The 15,742-nt window shown below is 48.5% G+C and overlaps 1 protein-coding gene across 2 annotated transcripts; it reads right to left on the bottom strand.

The window, feature by feature from the left end:
* Positions 1 to 246: 246 nt before the first annotated feature.
* LOC130599817 (dual specificity testis-specific protein kinase 2-like) lies at positions 247 to 14,817 on the bottom strand. 2 transcript variants are annotated; one of them, XM_057410583.1, is made up of 8 exons: positions 14,143 to 14,809; positions 10,758 to 10,879; positions 10,564 to 10,612; positions 9,720 to 9,869; positions 7,664 to 7,837; positions 7,029 to 7,112; positions 5,269 to 5,355; positions 247 to 3,752 (listed from the first exon to the last, which is right to left on the bottom strand). In XM_057410583.1, exons 1-8 carry the CDS (start codon positions 14,329 to 14,331, stop codon positions 3,651 to 3,653), a joined length of 957 nt encoding a protein of 318 aa, XP_057266566.1. In that variant the 5' UTR covers positions 14,332 to 14,809; the 3' UTR covers positions 247 to 3,650. The 2 variants fall into 2 exon arrangements, with proteins under 2 accessions (XP_057266566.1, XP_057266567.1); XM_057410584.1 differs by lacking the exon at positions 7,664 to 7,837 and having other exon boundaries at positions 14,143 to 14,817.
* Between the last annotated feature and the right edge of the window lie 925 nt (positions 14,818 to 15,742).

Genomic DNA, 15,742 nt, shown 5'->3' on the forward strand with positions numbered 1-15,742 from the left:
TGAAGAGTAACTAATGGCCACGTGTGAGACAGCATGAAGCAAGCTGCAGCCGGGGACAGGAAATCGCTTCACTGCGTTTGGTCCTTTTGGCTTACAGGCTGCTGGGGTGGAAAAGATGAATCCTACATCCTTTGCACTATGTTTGTGCTTCTGCTGTTACCTTGTGCCCACCCAACTGAAGTGAAGGGGTGACTTAAGACACCAGCTGACCCTGCCACAAACCAAGATACTCAGAATACCACTCTGTCATGGGTAATACTCTTCTGTAAGTTACTTTAATTAAAGGTTTATTATGCCAGGCTGATAGAGCACAAAGCTGTTCATTTAGTTGTGTTTGGTGCCTCTGCTTGGAAACATGACATTTCGGCAGCACCACTCAGCAGACCCAGGATGATTAAAACACAGCAGCCAGGGCTGATGTAGAAAAGACCCACTAGAATTTATTCCCAAATAGCATTTATAAAAGCAAACAAACAACAGAGAATGTAGGAACTCATGGCCCATGGGGAACAGCATGGCCAGGTCCACGCCATCAGCCACCTGCACAGCAAGTGGACAACAGAAGGAAGAGGCAAAGGCTCCTGGTCTGGTCCAGCAAAGGGGAGCCTGCTGCACTATCCTGGAACCTCCACCGACCATCAGTTACTTCAGTTCAGTGCCAGGACTCCCAAGATATGAAATTCAACCACTGACCTGGTCTTTGCATCAGACTGGCATGGGGAAGTCAGGCCCTGCACTCCCAGCACAGGGGCTTGTACCTGGAGGGCATCTCAGCAGGTTTCCCATGCTCACATCTCACCAGTGAAGAGAAACTCTTAGCCCATAGGATGAACTAGGCAAGTTCCCAGACCAGTTCTGTTCTTTGCAGGCTCCCCAGTTGGTTCTGCTAGTCCACATGGTGACTGCAGAAAGTCTCAGTGCCACCTGCTCCTGCAGCAGGTACTAGAGGTCCTTCTAGCAAGGACATGATATCCTTCAGTCACCTATGATCCAGAGTATGTCCCCGTCATGAGAGTGGATGGGGCACATGGCAAATCCAGAAGAAACACAATCCTTACAGCTCAGACTGTGCTGGCTAATGCTGTGTGTGCTCTGTGCAGAAATTATCCGCACACACCCCTGCATCTGTTTAATCCTTTAGCAAGCTTCTTACCCCCAAGCAGATAAACAAAACCAAAACATCTTCCTTCCTACCACAGCATCATTGAAGTACACACAACTCCACATACCTCTTCTGCTGTGTCCCAGTCCCACAGTTGTCATTCTGCAGGACCAGAGTCAGACATACGGCTGGAGGAAGGATGAACCCAGTCTCTGGTAGGGCACCACCAGCACCAAGCCTTGCTGGTCCTGGGAATGGGGTGGCCAGCAGAGGAGCAGCCTTGCAGGGAGACAAGACACCTCCACCCCATAAGAGGCCATATGAGGGATTGGTATGTTGAGTATGTATGATCTTCCTTTAGTCTACTCTTTTGTAGAGGAAGGCAGAGGAAGAATAGGCTGCAGCTTGACTGACCAGACAGTGGGGAAGGATGAGGAAAGGCTTTGTGAAAGCAATGCATCTAGCCAGGGACTGAGCCAAGGTGGACAAGCTGTCCTTCATCCATAGTGGCCTTTGGAAAAGCCTTTGTATCCTTAATGCTTTGGTTGTTAGGACATACTGTTAAGACTACTCAGTCTCAAGCCTATCCCTATATGAAAAAAGTGCCCAGGGGAGCCTGTGAAGCTTTGGAAGGTTGCAGTTAGCTCCTCAGGTCTATCTCCTGGCAGCCAAATATACATTCTGTGACTCTCGTCCAACACATTGCAGTGATGCTGGTGGTCACTACCTCTCACTGAAGACACACATACATATCAGTGCAGTCTGCACTGATGCTGCAGTCCATTTCATTCCACTGATGTGAAGTCACCAAACTGGTGTGATTCAGAGTGGCTCTCTCCTCCAGGTTGAAAAGCATCTGTTATTTTCAGTCTTCTACTTCTCAAGGCTTTGCTTCCCTGACACTGACAGTATCCAGCTGAGATGAAGGTATCTGCTGGGCAGTTTAGTGCTGAGCAGGAGGTTTCTTGTGCAAGTAAGTCAGTATCCCACAAAAGCACAATGGCACCTTTGGGGAATGAGGAGCTGCAGATGCCTCCAAGAGCCCCCTGGCTGATGTGGTGACCCTGGTGCCACTCAGTGTGTTTCCTGACAGCTTACAATTCCTTATGATCCCTGTTAAAAACGCACCATGCTCCTCCACCAAGTCTCTGTCCCAGCACACCACTGACACTCCCTTGTGCAGGCACCATGGCACAGAGATGTTAGATATACATGACACTAAATCGAGCTCCAAGAGCTTGAGATGAGGCCCCCAGGCATGGAAGGCCCCCATGCTGGAAGAAGGCCCAATTGGCTACATACTGTACAAGTACATTTTGGTAGACAGATGAATGATCCTTGCTCCAAGGGCTTACAGTCTACAAGAACAAAGCCACAGCTCCATCACTAGACAGACATTAGACCTGTTTACACCCACAAACATTTTGATCCTAGCAGAACATGTCTTTCAGACCAATGGCCCAGCAATCAGCTGACCTGGAGGCAGGAACTCGATTGCTCACCCCCTTTTCTTAATTTGCAACATCAGACCATTTCTAGCTGTTACTCTTTCCACCTCTGGTTGGGGTTCACAGCCCCAGCACCATCCTCTGGCCCATAGAAGAAAACATGGTATCAAAATGAAGTCCTTTCCTGGCTGCCTGAGCCCTGGTGCCTGTGAGGGTGTCCCACATTGCCAAGGAGGCAGAGAAATTAGTGAGATGCTGAGTGGTGCTGGATCCAGCTCTCCCTGATTTCACCTCACAAGCTGTTGGCAATTTGCTCTTTGCAATGGGACAAGAAGGAGGGAGGCAGAAGCCTCCATCCTTGAGCCCCAGTCAAGGGCAGCTGGGAGAAATCTAGGCTGCTGTGTCTGACAAAGCTTTTCTGAGAGGAATGTTAGTTGGTACCTTATTAAGGCACACCCTCCCCATTGCTTTGGCTGCCACAGGTTGGCACCCCATGAGTGGCCTTGTCTGACTCTCCAAAGCCTTGCCCAGAGCCTCCATGCCTAGGTGAGCCCTGACCCAGGCAGAGACCTTACAGAGCATACCTGTCCTGCAAAGCTGCTGGATGGGTGCTTTAAAGCTTCGAAATACAAGGTGACTCCAAGCCTAACCAAGCACCCCAAAGCCCCTCTACTTCTCGTGGCCAGACCCCAGCCCTCCAAGGCCTTGCAGATGAAGAAGGGGAAGGCCCTGGGTCCAGGGGCCACAGGGAAGCAGGAGAGGTTAATGTTTCTATCATGGATCGGAAAGCATCCTTAAGGGAATTCAGGGTCCTCCAGGATCATTTGGTTTTAACAAGCAAACAGACAAAGGCTGCTTTGTGTCCTAATTACACGTGTTAAAAAATTTAGCTAGGAAAAATATACCCTTGGTAAGTCCCTTCTCCATTTTTAACCCTGTTTTCCATCCAAAAAATTAGAGACCAAGTCTGTGATTAAATAAATTCCAGCACATCTCTTAGCTCTGCCCTTTCCCACCTTTCTTCTTCACTCCTGACCCCCCCAGGCAGTTAATTTACAGTTTGGGCAATTCTTTGCCAAGCTTCACAGGAGGCATGCAGCTCAGCCCAAAAGCAGATTGTCCCTCCTAGGTTCCAGGCTCTCCATGACATCCTCCAACTCATCCAGGATTTCGGAGAATGATGGTCTCTTAAATGCTTCCACCTGGAATGAGAAGAGAAAGCTAAAGAGGACACCCTGGAATGGAGGCAGCTGCTCTGCAGCAGCTCTGTTGGCTCCCCAAGGTTGGGCAATGGCATCCATCCATCCATCGTCAGCAGTGGTCTGGGTCACATGGCTGCTGATGAAGCTTTCTGTCACCATCACCTGGTGATCCAGGCCTGGGCTGCTGCAAAGAAGCAGGTGCAGAAAAGGTTCCATGGTATGATACAGCTCAAGCAGAGGCAGTGAGATGCTGAAAACCAGCCTGATGTAGAATCGTAGAATCACAGAACAGTCTGGGTTGGAAGGGACTTTAAAGATCATGAAATTCCAATCCCCTGTCATACCGTGACCTGGACAGGGTGTGGGAAATGCCCACCCAAACAGTGTAGGGGCAGGTGTTGTGCAAGGAAAGGCTGCAGGTAGGTATCAGAAGGGGATGTTAGATTATTCCAGAAGTTTTTTCACAAAGGTCAGGATTTGTCTTGTCTCCCTGATGCAGTTCATTCTCAGTGGGCTGTGTATTTTGGGTGTACCCAAAGTGAGGGACATGGCCAGGGACACCCCTATCCTGCACCTCAATCCATGCCCCCCAGGCTGCCCTTTATGCCTGACCCCATGAAGCCAGACTGGGGAGCTGCACCAGAAACTCTCCAAACCTGCACATCACAAAAGGGCTGAGAAGAACAGCCTCAAAGGCCATTTCTGGCAGAAGCCCATTATTATATCAACTTGCATTAGAAAGATGCCCCTCAGCGATACAATATCTGAAGACATGTATGTCTAAGCTAGTTCCTGATGTGAATCCCTCCTGTGATTCAGGGCAAGTTGTTCACACATCCTCCAGCCCCATGCAAGGATTTACTTCCATTTGCTGCCTTGAGTTCCAAGCAGTTAGGTGCATTACAGTCACCCAGCTCATCCACTCTCTGCCTGATTACTGTCTTTGTGATTCTCTTCCTCTCAGAGAAGATCTTGGATCCTCACTTTCTCTCTGCTTTATCTCCTGAGGCTTTGGACAGCATGGGGAGGCACCCCTCATCTTTCACCATTAACTTCTATGCTAAAGCAAGAAAGGTTGGAGGAATATGCCCTGATGATATCTGTAATGTCAGGGCTACTAATACCAAGGCAGTACTCTCCAGAGAGAATCAGCCAGGTGCCTCTGCCTGCAGACTGGCTTAGGGAGGGATTGAAAACCAGCAATATGCTTCCCACTCTATATTTGACATGCAAGGGAACAGGCAGGACCTTAGGATGTTCTGGGCTCTAATCCATAAACAATACACTTTTCCTACCAGCAAACTGCAGGGTGAATTAAAGCATTAAAGGAAGATCTCATCACTTCACAGCTTACAGCAGAGCCCTGTGTGCTTGTACCTAGAACAGCAGGTTGAAGCTCTCCACGACTCACAGGTTTAGTCTCTGCTACACAAGTGTGATACAAAGCCAACAAAACCAAAACAGGAAAAAAAAAAAAAAAAAAAGAAAAAGAAAAACAAACTAGCAAGAATCTCACCCAACAGCATCTAGCAGCAAGGTCCATCACCTGCTTGGGACATTCACTGATCATCCCCTGGAAGGCAGCAACATCCAAGCCGTAATCCTGTCAGGAAGGACAAAGAGTACATAGAAAAGACTATAATGTCCTTTAAAAACTCTTCATCCCTCTCAAAGTGTTAAAGTGTAAAATACTCGTGGTTTAAAGCTTTTAGAGTCTCCATCACAGCTAATTTACTGATGGCTATGCAAAGGTACCAGGACAACATCAGCTCTGCCAGGACTGCACAGATAGTAAACCATTAGCAGAGCTGGGAGACTGCAGCATCCTTTTGCTTGATTTGTGCTATCCCTGTCCAGGCAGTATGTGTCCTCCTGGAAAAGCTCAGACTAAGGCAACGAGAGCCACAAAAGGCAAAACCAGAAGAGGAACCAGCACCAGGTGCTGAGCAGTGGCTGCCAAGGACAGGAACTGCAAACAATCTGGTCTTCCAACAGCAAGCGAGAGTCGAAGGGGTCCAGCCAGCAGTCAGCTTTGCCCCTCCATACATCATTACGTATCATTACTATGATATATAATTCTCCTTCATCTCGTTAACACAGATAGAGCATTATTTCCTGTTCAGTCTCACAGAAACATATGCCGTGGTTTAAACCCTAGCCAGACAGCTTGTTCACTCACTCCCAGTGAATGGTGCCAGGCTGGAAGCAATCGAGGCCCCCCCTGCCCCGTGGGCTCTCCCCTTCCCCGTTCCTGAAGGGATGGGGAGGAGAATCGAAAGAGTGCAACTCCCACGGGTTGAGACAAGAACAGTCCAGCAACCAATGTACAACACAAATCACCACCGCTACCACCAACGACAACAATGATAAGAGAAAATAACAAGGGAAGAGAATACAATACCACCCGCTGAGAAACGAGTCCAACCCAGAAGCCTGTGTCCTTCTGGGTAACTCCCAGTTACCCCCCCAGGCATGACGTGCTGTTGTATGGAATACCTCTTTGGCTAGCTTGGGTCAGGTGTCCTGTCTCTGCTTCCTCCCGGCTTCCCCTCCTCCCTGGCAGAGCATGAGCCTCACAAAGTCCTTGGTCAGGGTAAACATTACTGAGCAGCAACTGAAAACACTGGTATTATCAGCACTGTTCTCAGGCTGAAGTCAAAACACAGCACTGCACCAGCTACCATGAAGGAGAAAAATTGACTGCTACTGCTAAACCCAGGACAACATGGAATAATCTCTGGTCACTGCAGGTTCTTTGCATTTGCTCCTTGGAAAGCAGCAGTTTGCTGTTTTCCTGCTGGGTTTTTCATCCCTGTTCAGGATAAACTTTCCCTTCTCACTTTACAGAAGGGAAACGCTGCAAATATTGAAACATAAAAAAACCATGTTTTTAGGGAAGCTCGCTGTTTCCACGTGAATTGTGAATTAACTGCAGCATATTGGAAAATAAGTGTATGGGATGAAAGTTGCATTTAACCTGCCACTTCAATGTAGAAGATGAAATGTCAAAGCAAAATGAAGTATTTAGTATTAAGGTCTTTAAAAGGAAGTACTTAATCTGAAACTGTTGATCTAACATAAGTTTTGAAACTACAGGTACACTGAACTCTTGTACACTGAAAATTCTGAGATCAGATTTTATCATGGGAAAACCTCTAGAGAGAAGCCTGAGTGTGATCCATATACACATGTGTACAGGTCTGTCTGGTCCAGAGTGAAACCACACTCTGCTACTATGGAGACAACACAATTGAGATTGGCTGCAGGAATCATTACCTGAGTCCTGGGAAGCACTTCAGGGTCAGCTGGGATCCTGCCCAGGATTTCACAGAGGACAATGCCAAAGGAAAACACATCCACCTGCAGAAGGGGTGAAAGAATGGGAGGTGGGACAGGACAGGCACAGAAGCAAAGTGTAAGAAAAAGGAGTACCAACAAGGTCCTCAAAAAAAAACCCACAAATGTTAGACACAGAGGCAGCAAACTCCTAAACTTCTGGGCTTCTGAACCCACCCAGAAAGACCTCATCTTTGGAAAGCCTGGTCCCATGCTCAATTGTTCAATATGTCTGGTGTTCCTACCACAGCTCTGGCTCTCTGCCCCAGATCCTGCAACAGGCTCATGGGGCTGTAACTCACCAAGCATATTCCTCAGAGAAGCTTCACTGTGTTTGTCCACAGCAGCAGTCCATTTTCCAAAAAGTTCAACTTAACAAGGCCACGTAAGAAACTTGCAAGTTGCTAAGTAAAACATTACTGAGTAAAGGTCCAGGTAGCAGAGGCAGTGTTTCCCAGGGAAGGAGGGAAAGGCTTTTCTGCTGCTGGGACATGTCACCAGCAAGCAGAAGAGAAATCTCCAATGCTCACTTGGGGGCTCTGGGAATGAACAAAGAGCTGGAAGCAGTGCCATACCTTCCGGTCATAGGGCTCTCCCCGCAGCATCTCAGGAGCCATCCAGAAAGCTGAGCCCACCAGAGAAAGCTTCCTCTCCACATCCTTCACAGGCAGCTCCACTACCTCCCTGGCCAGCCCAAAGTCAGTCACCAGTGCCTCGTGGCCCCGCGGCGTCACTCGAATGAGGCAATTCTAAAAGGAGCCAGTGGGACATGGCATGAGATGCCTACTGAGGAAGGGCCTGGGCACTTCACTGAGGAGCACCTCACTAACCCTTGGCCCAACCTCGCTATCGCAGGCCCTCCCCTCACCAGAGACCTGCATCCCAGCAGCAAAACTGGAGTGCACAGAGCAGATATGGGATGAATGAATCACATCTGAAGCCAGGAAAGGTACTTGGAAGAAGCTATTCAACGAACATGATCCACATCCTTTTCTCCGAAGGAGACCTCGAAATCTTGCATGTTGACCCCCTTCAGCTGTGGCAGGATCACAGCCACAACACTTCTCACTACCCATGGCTACCCACCCCTAACACTGCTTTCTGGAGGAATTCCTATAAAGTTTCCCCAAACCCCATCAGTTTCAGCCTGTTCAGGTTCCCAGGATTTCCTCCTCAGCATCTGCTCCCAGGGAACTAGCTTTCTGCAGATGGCTCTCACTCAAAAACTAGATTTCAGGTACGCATGTACACACATCTCTCACACATCTTCCGCCATCTGCAGGTTTCTTAGGTTTCCCTGGGGAAGGATGAACCTCTTCCAGGGGTTCCTCCACAGCAAGTCAGAAAGGACTTCTAGCACTTTGTACAAGCAGATCTGGAAAGCTCCTGAGCTCACCAGTCACCACCAAATAGGAAATTACATCTCACCTGACTTCAGAGCACATTGGCCAAGAAATCTATAGTCAGAGTGAACCAGGTTCTTGCCTTGTCATCAGCCTGGTAACTGAGGCAAGTAAACAGCCTGAGAATACATAGGTGAGTTTTATTCCTGTGCTGATGTCTCTCAAAACTGCATCACTTGACTGGCTTCCCCACTGCTGACCTTCATCCATATTTCACGTTTTTCTTAAAAATCTCACTGAGCACCAACAAGAACAGCTTTAAGACATACCCCACTACCTACTCAGCATCAACTGCAAGGACTTGCAGGCTCCATTTCAGTGAGCCACTAAGCCTGCCTCTGGCATCAGCTGACACAGACATGGCCCAGGCTGGTGGCCAGCCCCTCAGCTCACATTCCCTGTGGTATCATGGACATGCTACAGATCTGCCTGAGGTTTGGGTAGTTTGTCCAAGACAAAACAACAAGGCACTGTCCCACCATGTTCCTACTGCCATACCAGTAGCAGAGGAAGAGCCACATTATAGCCCATCACCATGGACAAACCTTACAATGGCAAACCCCAGTGCTCGTTCCTGCCTCCCTCGAGCAGCATGAGCCCATGCTGAGAAAAGCAGCCACCCGGGCACAGGGCTAATACATCATGAACATGATGTACCTTTGTGTTACACCCAAAGCCTGTCTCCAGATGCCAGACTGCAGAGTTACCGAGACCCATGGAGATGACCATCCTAAAATTGGTGATGTGGACCCTTTGGATCAAGGAAGAACAACTTCTCTGCACTTGAGGAAACACACATCTCCTGGTGCTCTGCACACAGACGGGGACCATCTCACATGGCATTCATTCCTAGAGCCCATGATGAGCTCCTGTTAGCAACAGCTTCCCCTTTTCTGTGAGCAGGAAACTCTAAATCTGGAAGAGCTTCTCTTGCAACTGTAGGCAAAGAAAACCATGTGCCATCCTGCACGCGTTTCCATCTGTTTCTTTGCTGAAAGCAACTGCACTAGGAGTAATTATTTTTATCTCTATATGGGTGTCCTGCTTGCCAAGTGATGAATGCAATGTAATGATGGGTTTTATCAAGAAAGTTTTCTTGCCTGCAGAGGGATTAGCATAGAGCAGAGGATCAGTGTGAGTCCTCAGGCCTCATGGTTACCTCCGTAAAGGGTCCTCTACACAATCAACTTCAGCAGTCCAGAGGAGATGTCCCCTTCCTAGTGCATACCTTGGAGTTGAGATCTCGGTGGTAGATGTTCTTGGAGTGCAGGTAGATCATGCCTCTGGTGATGTCAGAAGCTAAGTCCACTTTTTCCTTCCATGTCAAAGCAATGTCTTTGCAGGCCAGGAGCTCCTCCAGGCAACCCCCATTCACATACTGTGGAACACAAACAAAAAGCAGTGGCTGTGTGGCCGGGCACAAGCTCTGCTGGAGCTCCCAAGAATCCCTCCTTCAGGTTGAAGGTTGGGAATACCACTGCGTGCAGGGGCCCCTGTGTGTGGTATGGTGCAAATACCCCTCCTGCCACAAGTAGTCACTACCCGTCTCTGGGCTCTGCCCCACTACAGGGATGCTGTACAAGCCAGATGCAGTCCTCCCTCACAGGCAACAAACTAGAGGCAAAAAGCCTAGCAGCAGCTCAGTGAATGCCATCTGCCACCAACAGCATAGGAACAATGTGAGACCTTGCCAGTACCAGCCCAGGCTTTTCCATTAGACCACACCACCATTCCAGAGCCACCATGGTGGTTCTGCCACTGTCTGCTTGACTTTCTATTCCTGCCTCCTCCCTGCCATCTGGCCCATTCTGGCCCTTTGGTGGTACCAATCCAACCTGAAACACATTTTGGTTATCCTGCCTGAATCTCATGGCCCTGCAGTGAGCGTGACCACCTGTGGAGGAGAAAGGACAGAAGCTCCTCCAGGGCAATCTTGCTGGTCTAGAGCCATTCACAAGCACATGAGTTGGAGAAGTGTAGGTATGCATTATAGAATATCTGCCATCCTCCCTGCCAAAGAATTGCAGGGTCATTGCCTGTTCACAGCACACTCACAAGCTAGAAATCTTTACCTCCAGAATTGGGTACAGCTTTTCATCCTTCACGCATATCCCAAGGTACCTAAGCAAAACACACCAAAAAAAAAAAAAAGCAAAGAAGTCATCAAGGTTCAGCTCAATCCCTCATTGCAGAACTGCCTTACAGACACCAACCCAACTCCAGCCCCAGGCAGTGCCCACTGCTCGTGGCTGGAGGATGTGCCCACCTGACAATGTTGGGGTGGGACAGCTTCTGCAGCAGGCTGATCTCACGTACAATCACTTCTTGATCCACATCATTCTTGTAGATCTTCACCACCATCACTTTAGAAGCAGCAGCCTGGGTCACCTGGAGCCAAATTTAGAGCAAGACACCTCATAGCTTCCAGAGGTCTGCCAGCCCCTCTGGAGAACAGCATCCAGTCCCAACCAAAGGCTTGAACCTCACTTCCCTGACGCCCAGAGCTTTTGCACAGTTATTTGCACAAGCGCAAAGTGCTCTCCCTTCCACATAAGCTCCACTCCAGTGATGCCTGCTTGGGTGGCTGCGGACAGCTACATCCCTCCTGTCCCAACACATCACAACACTATTTCCCTGCCAAAATTTGTGGGTTCTTGGGCTCTTGGGAGGAGTTTCTCAGCCCACCCTGGGTTACCACAAAGCTGTTCTCCCCTTTAATGCCTTGATTCAATGTCCTTTCCCAAACACAATCTGCCCCCCTATCTCCATCATTCCTTCCTACCTGGGCCTTATCACTGCCCCAGCTGCTGGTGACACTCCCCATCCCCAATTCCTCCTGTACCCCTGCCCATGGCTAGCTCCCCTCCACCCAGGCTCTGCCAGACAGACCCAACAAAGAAAGCACAGAGTCAGCTCATCTCTCCCCCACATCCCAGGACAGAGGTCCCATGTCTGCTTCCTAGCCACATGCTAACCTGAACCCCTGCTATAGAATACGACCAGACATTTCACTCCTAGAGCTTCCCCCAGGCAGGAATACTGGAAGCTAAAGAACAGCAATCAAAATGCTTTTCCCCTACCTTACAATCCAGCCACATGTCTAATCTTCTCTCATTTTGATGTTTGTGGGGTTTTGTTTGTTTTAAGGGAAGAGTATTATCACCCATTGCTCTCTGTTATGGATCACTTTACAGATAAGGTTATCAACTCAGTTGAGGGGAACAAAGAGCTAGACTTACCTAGGCTGAAAGGACAGAAAGGGTCATTATAATCAGGGTCACAAAGCAAACTGTCTTCAGCAACATGAACTGCTGCTTCCTTTCTGAAGGAACTCAACCTAGTAGTCAATGTTATCACTGGAATAACTCAAGCAGGTCATAAGGAAGCCAGAGCTCTGAACCCCTCACCTGATGGGACTTCATAGCCACAGACTGTAGGTCACCGACCAGATGTAACTGATTGTAATTGCACAGGCGTAAATATAAAGGATGCTATCAATCATTTCTGTGAGTGCCCTTATGCCCAGCACAGAGTACAGGGAGCATTTGAAATCTGGAAGATCTGAAAAACTTTCAGAAGAGCTAATACTGAGTTTCAGTGAGACCTACTAGCTCTGCACAAACTCTGGTGGAGACTCTGAGCTACACTCAGCTTTTAGGTGAGGTTGCATGTCCCAGCTGGACACCAGTGGAGTTCATAATTACACTGCCCAAGCTGGTAGAGTCAGTAGGCGCTGGAGGGGTTCCTGTCCACAGGGCAACGTAAAGTCCAGCCTGGTGTGGAAAAGAGATGACTGAAAAGCAAGGGTAGACCTACACACCAAAACCAGTAGCGGGAGAAACAGGCAAAGGTAACGGGCTCAGAAGGCCTCTTCTAAGACCACATATATTCATATATAAACAGTTCCCTATTGCACATCTGAAAACTAAGAGAAAAAGAGAAAGTACCTTGTGCCCAGGTCATACAATACATAACCCATAGAGCAGAAGGCTGTGCCAAGACCTCTTGAGTCTGAGTCACCAAGTAGAACTAAGTTCTCAGCCAAGCCACATATAACTCCTGAGAATTGGCTTACCCAAAAGAAAAAGGACAGCAAAAGCAACAGGCAGCCAGCACAGGCAGTGCCAGCACCACGGGGAATCAACCTATGTTCTTCCTGAGAGAGCACTTTGGAAGACACTATCTGTTGGCAAAGAGCTTCAAAGGACCATGGCCAGTGATGCTTCGCAGCAGGAGTTCTGGTGTTCAGGGCTATGAGTCCAGATGGGAGTGGCTGACCCAAAAGGACGACAAGTCATCAGAGCACTTGATTATGGTCATGTATCCAGACAAATGTCAAGTCTCCACAAAGGACAGTCCTTGTCCCAAATCCTCCTCCACTGTCTTTTGACTATTTGACCCATAGCATTTCATTCAAACTTTTTTTTTTTTACATTTCTTTTTCTGCTTCTGATTCAAGAAGTTATCTCATCTTCACTCAAGATCCACATCTCCAGCCTGCCTACTGCTGGAATTTCATTCACTGCCAGGGCAGGAGGAAAATGTCACACACAGAGGAAACAGCAACTGTTACTATGAAAATCTGCTAGATAAAGGAGAAAGTGATAGCAACAGCATGCTGTGTAGGTGGGGAAAGAAAATACTAGAAGGAGGCTGTAGTGGGAAGAGGTATTTGTCATGCATTGCTCTAGTGTGCAAAGAGCTGCCACACACCTTTGGCTGGAGATTTCCCTTGAACAGCTTTAGTGCACTGTCCCAGGACCTGGCAAAGTGACATGACATCTGCTTTCAGAAATGAAGGCTGAGTCTTACTTCCTAATGTGACACATCTCCTTTCACTTGCTGTTCACAAAGCCAAGGGCTGCAGGGAAGAGACCCAATGCCCATCCACTCCCTCTTAATGAAGCAGTGGCACTCCCAGGCTGAGGAGCAAAGCTAGCAGCACCCTGGATCCTGTCCTTGCTCAGAGAGGGTTAAACAAACTCCCACACAAATAGACCTTGATGCAGGGAGGAACTTGAAAGCCCCAGTGAGAAAAGCAATTTTATTTTGGTGACACACCAGCCTGCACTGGCTTGCAGGGAGCCATGAGTCTCCTGACACTAAGGCAGCAGAGGCAGAAGCAGACAGACCAGCAGCCTCTCCCAGCTTGACCCTGCCCCAGGCCCCCTGCTCTTCCCCAGCATCACCATATCACAGGGCAGCAGCTGGGGAGGGGTGACAGCACTGGCGTCTCCACAGCGTGTGGGTGGCAGGTCTTCCAGGAGACACCCACAGCTTAATTTTATGTTTTCTTTCTCTGTATATTTTGCTACACTTTTGGGAACAAACCACAGAGCATAAATATCCCCTGATCTCATCCAGCACCCAGGTTAGCTCCCTGACAAGATTGTTGCATGGCCAGACGACAGTATCAGTGAACACTGACCAGATGATCCTATTCCTTTTTCACTGTGAAAGGGGAGATGTGCATCAAAGACAATGTGCTCGGTGTGCAGAGGGGTTTCCTCCCTTACCTCATCCAACCTGCTAGAGAATGGATGAAGACTAGGAAATAAATTTGGGAACAGATTCCTCAGGTAAGGCACTATCTACACAGCCTCAGCAGCTACTCTTACACAAGGTCGTGGGCTGCCTGCATGTCAGTTTACCTTGTAGACCTTGGAGAAGAAGCCACTGCCTATCAGCTCGGCGTTGAAGTTTTCCCAGAACTCCAGCTTCCTGACAGCAGTGCGCAGCCTCTGCCAGCGGTCCACATGGTAGTAGGTGTCAGACGATTCACCATAGCACTGCATGGGGCCAGAGGGCTCCGGTGCGATCAGTCCCGCTTCACACATCATGGGAGCAGCAGCTAAAACACAGTGTGTTTCACAGTAAGCCGTCAGTGGTATTTGAACATCAAACAAATACCTGCACTAGAGACCAGGACTCAATAAAGCCTGAGGAAATGAGGGAAAGAAGATGTGGCACTGAGATGATGCACCCTGAAGCACGTATTGCACTAGAACCCACTGGAGTTAGGCCTGCCTTATGCAGGTTGTATTCAGATTTCTTTAGATTAGGACTTAAAGATGTTAAATCAGAATATACCTTCTTATACCTTCTAAAGGTTTACAGCAGGTCAGATGCATCACCTTCCAGACATGACAGTGCAGCCCAGGAAAAGTCTAGGGGTCTTGGTCTTGCTCAGCCAGCTTATGTTGGGTTAAAAGCCACTGTGTCTAAACTGGCCTTTCAGTATACGTCACATGCCACATACAAATGCCAAATCTGTTCCCCCAGAGCTCTAGACAGGACTTAGCTACTATTGCAAACACAGGGTCATGACTTGAATGTGGTAGCAGGAAACCGTCCTAAAAAGGTTTTCACTTTGGCAGGTGCCTACATTTCATTATAAGCCCTAAAGAATCACAGAACAAGGGCCCCAGCAACCCTCCTGCTGTCTGTGTCCTGAATTTGACTCCAAGTGCCTCTGCTGAACAGTCTTCCTCTTACACTCCTCTGTTTCTCACCGTTCCCTCTCCAGTCCCCTCACACTGTTCCCGTTCCTGCCTTTTATAGCACCAGACTCACACTCCTCCAAAGCCATATGCCATTCTTCTCCTTCTCTCACATCACTTGCCATTCCAAAATGCAGGGGAGGCAAATCCAGTAGAAAATAGGCTTTCGACACCCTGAGGGAGGCGAATAGGGTGCCACTTCCTTATAACTGTAACCAACCACTGGTCTGCTACAAAGCTGTCTGAGCAACTTCCACTGACAGCATGTGCCAATTCCTGGGGCTCTGGCGAGCTGCTTTACCATACTCTGACCAGATGAGACAACACACAACAAAGAGCAGTTTTTCAGTGCTTCCAGCTGAAGCAAATGTAAGCTCTGCTCTCCCCAAGCTTCTGCCCTAGGTCTTGCACCAAACAAGAAGCTCTATCAGCACCCTGTGGATTATTTCATAGCTACTTTGCTTCTACAGGGAAAGGCAAAATTTCCTAGAATCATAACCTAACAGTTTGGGTTGGAAGGGGCCTTAAAGCTCATCCAGTTCCAACACCCTGCCACAGGCAGGGACACCTTCCACTAGAGCAGCTTGCTCCAAGCCCTTGTGTCCAACCTGGCCTTATGTACCTTGGACATAGATCTCCTGAAGTTCTGGGCAACGTGTCAGGGGTTGGGGATTTTTAGTTATTAATTTGCACTAAAAATATTAATGACATTGATGTCAATATCAATAATACTAATTTCCACTGAGACATG

This window comes from Pezoporus wallicus, unplaced genomic scaffold, assembly GCF_028554395.1.
Source record: "Pezoporus wallicus isolate ANWC-B61680 ecotype Strahan unplaced genomic scaffold, APGP_CSIRO_Pwel_v1 contig_8071, whole genome shotgun sequence".
NCBI classification, from domain to species: Eukaryota; Metazoa; Chordata; class Aves; order Psittaciformes; family Psittacidae; genus Pezoporus; species Pezoporus wallicus.